This window comes from Dasypus novemcinctus, chromosome 15, assembly GCF_030445035.2.
Source record: "Dasypus novemcinctus isolate mDasNov1 chromosome 15, mDasNov1.1.hap2, whole genome shotgun sequence".
Taxonomy (NCBI): domain Eukaryota; kingdom Metazoa; phylum Chordata; class Mammalia; order Cingulata; family Dasypodidae; genus Dasypus; species Dasypus novemcinctus.
In genome coordinates, this window is record NC_080687.1 from 79,220,601 (window position 1) to 79,231,886 (window position 11,286).

At 35.5% G+C, this 11,286-nt stretch overlaps 1 protein-coding gene across 4 annotated transcripts in view; it reads right to left on the reverse strand.

Moving 5' to 3' along the window:
• TDRD3 (tudor domain containing 3) overlaps positions 1–11,286 on the reverse strand; it is a 223,892-nt gene that overhangs the window by 69,565 nt on the left and 143,041 nt on the right. For all 4 annotated transcript variants that reach the window (XM_012526884.4, XM_058276597.2, XM_004462806.5 and 1 more), the window contains exon 8: positions 4,726–4,866. In XM_012526884.4, coding sequence (XP_012382338.1) covers positions 4,726–4,866 — 141 coding nt within the window. The remainder of the gene's footprint in view (positions 1–4,725; positions 4,867–11,286) is intronic.

Sequence of the window (11,286 nt, forward strand, 5' to 3'; positions counted from 1 at the left end):
GTCTCATTTTAAGGTAGTGCCATTTGCATATATTAACAAGGGGCTGGGGCAGTGTAAAGAATTTAGATCATCATGCTAATTTCCTGGTTGAAGAGAAGATGACTTTGATTTTCAGAGCAGGGATAAAGGACTGAGATTTGACATAACTCACATGGCTTGATTTGTGCCCTTGCTCATATGCACTACAAAATTCATAAAACAGCACCAATCGCGGCCGGGATCTTGGCTATATCAAATGTTTCGTTACTTCTTATATCATAACACTACTGTTAAATCTAAGGCAAAAATAACCTTATTACTTATATTTGAAATTCCAATGTGAAGTAGAATAAAAGATTATTTCCTAATCCTATGTATATACCTTATATTTAAACAACTGGATGCTCCTAATAAATTAACAACATGAATATCAGCCTATGACAGTAAATCAGAGAATAAATTGCTAAGTGGCTGTAGAACAGCATTAAAACAATTTTTTATTAGAGCAATTTAAAACTTTTTATTATGGAAATCTTCAAATATGTACAAACTTAACAATAGCATAATGAACTTATCACTCAGCATTAACAATTATCAACATTCTGCCATTCTAATTTTATATATACCTCCAATCACTTCTTACTCCCTCATATTCCTTTCAACAGTTTTTTTTTCTAAGATTAAAAAAAAAAATTTATTTATTCCGCCCCCCCCCAACGTTGTGGGCTCTCTGTGTCCATTCGCTGTACATTCTTCTGTGTCTATTTGTCTTCTCTTTAGGTGGCACTGGGAACCCATCCTGGGACCTTCCAGAGTGAGAAATAGGTGCTCAATCTCTTATACAATCTCAGCTCCCTGGTGTGCTGCATCTTATTGTCTCTCCTCTGTGTCTCTTTTCATTGCATCACCCGGCTGAGCCAGCTCTCTGCTCTGGTCAGCTTGCTGCATGGACCAGTTCGCTGTGCAGGCCAGCACTCTGTGTAGGCCAGCTCGCCGTGTGGTCCAGCTTGCCGTGCGGGCCGGCTTGCTTTCACCAGGAGGCCCCAGGAATTGTACCCTGAACCTCCCATACGGTAGACAGAGCCCAATCACTTAAGCCACATCCGCTTCCCTCTTTATTCTTTTTTTCTTTAAGGAGGTACAGGGGATTGAACCTGGGACCTTGTACACAGGAAGCAGGTGCTCAGTCACTGAGCTATACCTACTCCCCCTTTTTTATTTTTTTTAGGTAAAATTTACATATATTTATATACACTTATCTTAGGTATACAATTATAATAAATGATATGCTAAGTAACTCACACCTCTGTATAATCCCATACCACTTCTCCCAGAAAGTTGTCATGAAAATTTCAGTCAATTCCTGCAATCCTCCCCATCACTGTTCTGATTTTTTTCACCTTAGTTTTGCCTGTTCTTGAACTTCATATTACTAGAATCATACAGTATGGACTTGTGTCTGACTTCTTTCTATAAGCATGTCTTTGAAATTTATCCTGTCTTTGTAAGTAGTTCTTTTCTTTTTCTTGCTGAGTAAAACTCCACTGTAGAATACTGCACCATTATCCATTCTTCTATTTTCCCTTCCCCTACTGACAAACATTTAGGTTGTTTCTAGTTTGGGGTCATTAGGTTGTTTCTCGTTTGGTGAATAAAGCTGCTGTGAACATTCACATGTAAGTCTTTCAGTGGACATATGTTTCACTTTTCTTGGATAAAAACTTACAAGTGGACTTGCTAGGGCATGTTGTATGTTGTATGCTGAACTTTATTAGAAAACCATCAAGCCTTTTCCAAAGTGGGTTTACTATTAATTGCATATAATGCATCTCTATCAGCAATACATGAGAGATTCCATTATTTCAGTATCACTAACACTGGGTTTTGTTGGTCTTTTTTATTTTAGTTATTATAGTGGCAGTGTAGTAGTATCCACTGGTTTTAACTTGCATATGACTAATGAGCATGTTTGCATATGCTTACTTGCCACTTATATATCTTCCTCTGTAAAGTATCCGTTCAAGACCTGCCTATTTTGGAGTTGGGGGTGATATGGGATAAAAGGAGGGAAATTACCTTCTCCTTACTGAGTTGTAGGAGTTCCTTATATATTAAGGAATATATTAGATATATCTTACTAAGTATTTTCTTCCAGTCTGTGGCTTTCCTATTTTCATTTTCTTAACTGTCTTTTGATGAGCAGAAGTCTTAAAATTTTCATGAAGTCTAAGTTATCAATTGTTTTCTTTTACAGCATTGTTATCTGTATTGTTTAACTCTCTGCCTGTCCCAATGGCACAAAGATATTTTCCTATATTTATTTTGGAAGTGTTAAAGTTTTAACTTATCATTTAAAGCATGGTAAGTATGTCCAGCACTTGGCTAAGAAATACAAAATTAAATTCCAACTTTTAATAATACAATTTATATTTTTATATATATATTCATTTTTTTTCCCACACTATGAGCAAAATGTTTCTGAAAAAAGATAAGAAAAAAGTAGCATGGTTTGGAAAGTTGAAATGCTCACGTTTTCATTAATCAGAATATCTGGGGAGGGGAGCTGAACTAGTTGAGCACCTGCTTCCCAAGTATGAGGTCCTGGGTTCAAGCCCCAGTATCTTCTTTAAAAGAAAATTTGATTTAAAAAAAAGATGTAAAAGGGAATGTTTGGGGAGCACGTGTGGCTCAAGCCTTTGAGTGCTGGCTTGCCACATACAAGGTCCCAGGTTCAATCTTCAGTCCTGGAACCTCAAAAAAAAAAAAAAAAAGTGTAAATGGGGTCGTTTTCCTCTCTAGTTTAACTATTCACTTTTGTGACCTAGTTAGTGAATATCTGGATTATACTAAAGACATATTATAAACGTTATTGTCACAGATAAAGGAACCTAATGGTATAAAACATAGTACTTCTTCATAAGTTCCTCATTCTCTTCTCCTCTGCTACCTATCATATGGGTTCTAAATACAATGTGTAGAACCCAATAAAGACAGTTTCCTGATGGAAAAATTACATTAAAAAAAGTTTGACCATAAAAATGTTTATTGATTTTTGGATGTGTCAAATTTCCTGAATGTTGAAATGAGTCAGAAGATAAGTATAAACAGATATAGCAGGACAGCAATTACAAGAGTCCTTCTTAAATAAAGATATCTTCCTCCTTAAAAAAAAAAACTACTGATTTTATAAGTTCACAACTTTTACTATATACTTTTTGTTTATGTATGAACGATAAATTGTTTTAAAAATAAAAAGAATGAAACTACCAATTATTGCTTTGAGGTAAATTTTTCTTTTAATATATCTTTCATTACTTCATGACTAAAAGATTACAATATTCCCCACAGAGGATGAAGCAGACAGAGAATCTCTCAAAGCCAAAACGAGTAATAAAGAACATGCTATTTGCCACACAGTATAAAACTGAGAAATAAAAATCTGAGCAGACCGCTAACACAAGCTTTTCTTGCACTTCCTTATTCATCTTTTTTTGTATTGTCCGCTTTTACCTTCCTAACTTACTTTCCTTTTTCACCTTCTCCCTAAATTCAAGTTATTTATAAGTTGTAGCTTAATTTTTCCATGAAAATACCTCAGGACAGAGACCACTTGTGTTCCCAACAGCCTACCATCTCCCTAGCTATTTAAACTCTGATTATTTAAAAGGACTTTGTTCAAGGAAGAAGAAGCCTGGCCCATAGTTATAAATCCATTCCCCATTGCCAGTGATTGGTTTAGTAGTAAGCATGTGACCTAATTCTAGTCAAATAGATATAAATAGAAATCTGCTAGAGATTTCAGCAAAGATTTCCTTCTCTGATAAAAGAGACACACATCCAAAGAAATGTTCCCCTTTCCCTGGACTTTCTGCATGAAAATGTAATGAATGGAGCATCTTGTAACCCTAAGAAGAAAGCCAAGGAAATTACAGAAATGCCCACTAGAGCTCTGACATTGTTATACTGCTGAATTAACCAACTTTTGTTAACAAGGTACTTCTGGGTTTCCTGTTTTGGGAGATAATAAACCCTCATTACTTAAAGTAACCCTAGGTATTCTTTACCCTATTGGCAAACATCACTGGAACTGGAAGTGGATGTAGTTCAGGTGGTTGAGTACCTGCTTTCCATGTACGAGGTACTGGGTTCAATCCCCGGTACCTCTGAAAAAAAAAAAATCCCTGGAACTTATTCAACCTCTAAAGACAAAAGAAAATGAGGATAAAGCCTAAACCACTGCAAGATAATGGAAATGACTCCTCCCATTGATCTTAAAAATCCATGTCTTTTTTGCAATCAAGGCCATAATATACCTATGTTTGTTTCAGTATTTTTTATCCATAAAAAGCAAAACCAAAATCCTTTAGGTAAAATTTCAGAAAAGATGTAGGGAGAGGTAGGGAAGGGAAAATACTTTGGAGAACTTCATAACTATATGCTCTTGGTGCATAATTGCTTAGTATATAATTTCCACTGAGTAGTTTCAATTTAATTTGATAGCTTTTTCATCAATTCATTCCAAATGACATTATTCAGACATAAGAAATTTAAATGAAATGTGAGTTTTTTGTAAATTAGTTTCCAAACAATCCACATTTTATCTGAGTTACTTGTAATCCCTTATGTTGTAAAATCTATCCATAATACACTGATCACTGCTATTGGTGGTTGTGAAAAAGAATAAAAGAGTCATCAAGGCTAATGAAGGTAGAACACATTAACTATATGGCTGTTGTTTAGCCTTACCAGTTCTCTATAGACACCTTCCTGTTTCCCCTCAGATTTGGTTGACTTTTCTTTTTGTAAAACTTCCTTATTTCGGTTACCACCAGAATTCATGTTGAGATTGCTTCTAGCACCACCACCAGCTCCTCCGAAAGTCTTGGTCTTTGGATTAGACAAAGATAAAAGAGATGTAAATAAATAGCATTTAAAGACAGCTCTATACACTAAGTCATGACTAAAAACATCTGGCAAAATTGAAGTAGTTAAAAGTTTCCTAACTGTGATTTACATAAAAAATTGTAACAGCACAAACATCTACTAGCCATGTTGGGGTCAGGCAACAAAAAATGCAAGATTACACTGTAGAAGAAAATTAAATAATGCAAGCATTAGATAACGCAATTAGATGTCAAAGTGATTCCACAACAAAATATTGGCAAATATTTAATACTGGGTTACAAATCTAGCTACATTTCAAGGGAATCTTTAGTAAGGCATTAGATTTGCCTGAGAATCAGTTAAATATGTACATGGTCCAGTAATATGATTCTATGATCTTAGAAAGTAAACATATATAACGTAAAATTTAATTTTGGGTTGAATTTAAATTAAATTTTAATTTAGATTAAAACTCTCATTACTATGTTATTTTACATCAATCACATAATATGTCTTCTTACCAAGAATAGAGAAGAGCCTTCAAGTCTATATTTACTTTGCTGGACTTACTTGAATAATTACATGTGTGCTTAAGTTTGAAATTTTGATGTAATCTAATTTTTGTTTCATCAAAACTATTAAGACTAGACCATAATGAAGACTTGGTTGAAAAAACAGAAATTCATGACTGAAAATCATCCCACAATGTTACTTTTTCAATATCAAATTAACTATCTGGTATTTAATATCTGTATAGTTCTAATCTAAGAAGAATGAAGTCAAGACTCGATTTTTATTAGAAATTATGTCATATATTGTTTAATGTTTTAAAATGACTATACTAAGAAAATACCTAGGACAAATCTATATAGCACTGAGAAATTATATCAAATCAGATGAAAATGAATGAAATAGAATTTATAAAATAGAAAATGTTAGATGAGCATTAATGGATAACATAATAAATATTTCTATTAGGTAGCTGATATACCACAATGTTTAAGCTTAATTTAAATAAAAATTAAAACACCTTCAAAGACAAAAGACTCATTACTGGATTCATTCAATTTTTGGTTTTTAGAGAGGAAGGAAGGAAGGGAAGAAGGAAGGAAGGGAGGGAGGCAGGCTGGCAGGGAGCCACCTGAAGTGTTTTGATAGTTATTACTTATATAAATAAAAGAAAAATGAATGGACAATCAGAACAAGAAATCAAGAAAAAAATTCCATTCATAATAGCAACTAAAAGAATAAAATAAGAATAAATCTAACCAAGGATGTAAAGAACTTGTGAACAGAAAACTACAAAACATTGCTTAAAATCCTAAAAAAAATAGGATATTCTGTGTTCATGGATTAGAAGAATAAACATCATTAAGATGCCAATATTACCAAAAGCAATTTATAGATTTAATGCAATCCTAATCAAAATTCCAACAACCTTCCTTGCAGAAACAGACAAACCAATCATCCAATTTATATGGAAGGGTAAGGGGCCCCAAATAGCTAAAGCCATTTTGAAAAGAAGAATGAATTTGGAGGCCTCAAACATCCCTAACAGTAATTAAAACAACATGGTACTGACAGAAAGACATATAAACCAATGGATTACAATTGAGAGATCAGAAATCAACCCTCACATTTATGGCCAACTAATTTTTTTACCAGGTAGCAAGGACTATTGAATTGGTAAAAAAAAAAAAAGTCTCTTCAACATACTGTGCTGGGAAAATGAATCTCCATTTGAAAAAAAAAAAGGAAGACCCTTTATGATGGTTAGGCTAATGTGTCAACTCAGCCAGGTTAATTGTGCCCAGTTGTTTGATCAAGCAAGCACTGGGTTAATTTTAATACAAGGACATTTATGGGCTTTAGGAATCCGTGACTTTACTGTATAGATGGTTAATTACATCTGTAATCAACCAAGGAGATTGCTATCAGCAATGATTGACATTTTATTCAATCAGTTGGATGCCTTAAAAGGGGAAGTGATTTCAGCATTCAGAGAGAATTTTCCAGCCTGTCTTGAGACAGCCAACCTCTCCTGGAAACTCATCAAGAACCTTCACTGGACTTTCCTCAGAGCCCCTAGTTCGCAGCCTGCCTACAGAATCCAGACTTGTGCATCCCCACAGTCACCTGCAAGATTCATATAAAATCTCATATTATTTACAGCTATCTCCTGTTGACTCTGTTTCCTAGAAAACCCCAATATACCCCTATATCTCAGAACACATACAAAAATCAGTTCAAAATGGATCAAAAACCTAAATATAAGAGCTAGAACTATCAAACTCCTAGAAGAAAACACAGGGAAGTATTTCAGGACCTTGTGTTAGGCCACGGTTTCTTAGACTCTACACCCAAAGCAAAAGAAATGAAAGAAAAAAACAAAGCAAGATAAATGGGGACTCATGAAAATAAAAACTCTGGTTCCTCAAAGGACTTTATCATGAAAGTAAAAAGACAACCTACGCAATGATAGAAAATACTTGGAAACCACATATCTGATAAAGGATTAATATCCAGAGTATATAAAGAAATTCTTCAACTTAACAACAAAAAGACAAATAATCCAATTTAAAAATGAGCAAAAGACTTGAACAGACATCTCTCCAAAGAAGATATACATATGGCCAGAAAGCACATGAAAACATGCTCAACATCATTAGCCATGAGGGAAATGCAAATCAAAACCACACTGAAATACCATTTCACACCCGTTAGAATGGCTGCTATTAAAAATAAATAAATAAATAAATAAATAAAGGAAAATACACAAGTGTTGGAAAGGATACAGAGAAATAGGAGCACTCATTCATTACGGGTGGCAATGTAAATGGTGTAGCCACTGTGGAAGATAGTTTGGCATTCCTCATAAAGCTAAGTACTGAAGTACAATATCTAGAAATCTCAAAAGAATTGAAAGCAGGGGCTCGAACAGGTATTTTCACATTGATGTTCATAGCATCATTATTCACAATTGCTAAAAGATGGAAGCAATCCAAATATCCATTAATGGATGAATGGAAACCAAAATGTGGTACATACATGCAATGGAATATTATTCAGCTATAAAAAGGAATGAAGTTCTGATACATGCAAAACATGAATGACTTGAAGATATCATGTTGAATGAAATCACCCAGGCACAAAAGTACAAATATTGAATAATTTCACTGATTTGAAACAATTAGAATAAGCAAACTTATAGAGTCAGTCTAGAATACAGGCTGGCAGAAGACAGGGTGAGGATAGGGAATAGGAAGTTATGGCTTAAAATGTACAGGGTTCCTATCTGGAATGAATGAAATGATTTGGTAATGGATGGTGGTGATGGTATCACAACACTGTTAATGCAATTAAAGCAGTGAAATAAATATCTGAACATGAATAAAAGGGGAAATGTTGGATTGTGTACATGGTAGCAGAATTTAAAAATTTTTTAAATCCATGGAACTACATTACATAAACAGTGAAGCCTAAGTTAAACCATGGACTTTGATTAATAATACAATGATAAAAATGTGCTATCATCTATTATAACATATGTGCCACACCAATGCAAGGTGCTGGTGATAGGATTGGTATGGGAAGCCTGTATCTTAGGCATGATTGTTCTGTAAACCCACATCTTCTCTAATAAAGGGGGAAAATGTAAAGAAAAATGTATGTTTATAATAATTTGATATAATACTTACTAAACTGGGAGATAATATAGCATAGTTAAGAAGACAGATTTTGGGCGGCGGACTTGGCCCAGTGGTTAGGGCATCCATCTACCACATGGGAGGTCCCCAGTTCAAACCCTGGGCCTCCTTGACCGGTGTGGAGCTGGCCCATGCATAGTGTTGATGCGAGCAAGGAGTGCCCTGCCATTCAGGGGTGTCCCCCATGTAGGGGAGCCCCACGCGCAAGGAGTGCGCCCCGTAAGGAGAGCCGCCCAGCATGAAAGAAAGTGCAGCCTGCCCAGGAATGGTGCCACACACACGGAGAACTGATACAAGATGACGCAACAAAAAGAAACACAGATTCCCGTGCTGCTGACAACAGCAGAAGCGGACAAAGAACATGCAGCAAATAGACACAGAGAACAGACAACCGGGGTCGGGGTGGAGGTGGGGGAGGGGAAATAAATAAATAAATAAATCTTTTTTTTAAAAAAAAAGACAGATTTCAGAGCCAAAGTTGGGATTCTATTTAGCTCAATCACTTGCTAGCTCCTGCCCTGAAGGAAGTCATTTAACTTCCACTGAGCCTCAGCTTTTTAATCCCTTAGAACAGGGACGAGAAAATTTTACCTCATGTGACTGTTATAAGCATTAAATTATATCACCACTATGAAATCATTAGCTCAGTAACTGGCACATGGTAACTTCAATAAAAATGGCAATTACTGTTTTTGTTATTATACCAGAAGATAAAAAGCTAAGCCTGACCTGTTCCAAATTAATTACATTTCTGAAGTTTAAATACTGTTAACTCCATAAGTGCATTTTCTTTTGGTGCCAGTAACATAGTCCCATCTTCTGGATGTATTATTATTTTCTTTCCATTTTATGGATTAAAGAATCAGATAAACAGTATTTTCAGAATAGCTCTTCAATGCTTTAAACAAGATATATAAATATCTAGAACCATTACAACTTAAATATTACCAATAAGGGTACCACATGGTCTTGTCCATATTATGTGAATTAGGTAAGAGACATCATCATGAAAACAAAATTCAAATGGTCTTTAATAGTGCCTAGCAATTCTAACTGTATTTCCATAGCCCACTCGCTCTATCTTCTAGATCACTATTTTACATGTTGTCCTCAAACCTTTAACAACTTCTCCCCCATTATCACTGATGTCAAGCTTCCTTCCTCACTGAGAAAACTTTTATTATCATTAAAGAACCTGAATAGTCTCACCACATCTACCCAACCACTAGTATCTGCACACTTATACTTTATCTTAGCAGCATATATTTTATCTTATCACCATGTGAATGTTAAGAGTAATGTAGAGGGAATAAATGATTACCCTTGTAGTATACAGTTTGAGACTGTATATAAACCAGAAAATCACATTCTTAAAGTTGGTCCATTCCTGTGGGTGTTAACCTATTGTGGGTGGGATCTTTTGATTAGGTTACTTCAGTTAAGGGCCTTTTGATTAGGTTACTTCTGTAAGGTGTGGCCCAGGCTGGGCTTCAATCCTCTTACTGCAGTCCTTTATGAAGGGGATAAGAGAGACAGAGGGAAAGGCATAGAGGCTGAGAAAGGCCAGAAGCAAGAAGCTGAAGCAATGAATCCTGGAGAGGAGAGCCCAGCAGATGCCACCATGCCTTGCCATATGACAGAGGAGTCCAACAGCTGGTCCTGGGGAAGAAGGTATTGCTTGATGATGCCTTGATCTGGACACTTTTCATAGCCTCAGAACTGACAGCTTGTAAGTTAATAAACTGCCATGGTAAAAGTCAACCCATTTCACGTATACTGTATTTTGGCAGCCTAGCAAACTACAACCATCCCAATTGTACATTAATTCTCAATCCTCATCTTATATGACTTTTCAACAGCCTTTAATACTCCTCCTTAAAATATCTTCTGCATCCTCTTGGTTTTATCTTTTCTCATAAGTCACACCATGACTGGCTCAACATCTTCCATCTAATCTCTTAAGACTGAAATGACACAAGGTTCATCTCTTACCCTTTTCTCTTCACTATCAGTATTCATTTCCTTGGTGATCTTAATTTTCCTCAGAGTTTTAAGTATCATTCATCTGCCTACAACTCTCCAAAACATATATCCATTCCAAAGCTCACTTAACTTAGATTCTGAAACACAAGAGTTTCAGAGAATTCTCAATTCTCTGAAAGATTATGACTTTTTAAAAATTAAGCATATTATAGTATGCCAAGTATATTCTAGTAAATTGGTAGCTGTAACAACAAACAAAATTCCAGGGAGGAGAGTTTTGTTTGAGATAAATGTAAACGACAACAAAAAACTATCCAACAATCAGTAAGAAAACTGATATGTACCTTTATCCTCACTTTTGAAACTTCATAATTTCAATAGCTTCTTGGGAAAAAAGGAACATATGTCATGTAAATGCATTAATTTGAGGTATGTTAAAAATGATTTTTCTTAAATGTGCCAAAGAAAGAAGAAATGCTGAAGAACAGCAAGAATCGGGAAGCAGATTTGGCCAAATGGATAGGGCGTCTACCTACCACATGGGAGGTCAAAGGTTCAAATCCAGGGCCTCTTGACCCGTGTGGTGAGCTGACGCAGCAAGATGACACAACAAAAAGAGACACAGATTCTGGGTGCTGCTGATATGAATACAGGTGGACACAGAAGAATACACAGTGAACAGACACAGAGAGCAGACAACGGGGGTGGGGAGGGAGTGGGGAAGGGGAGAGAA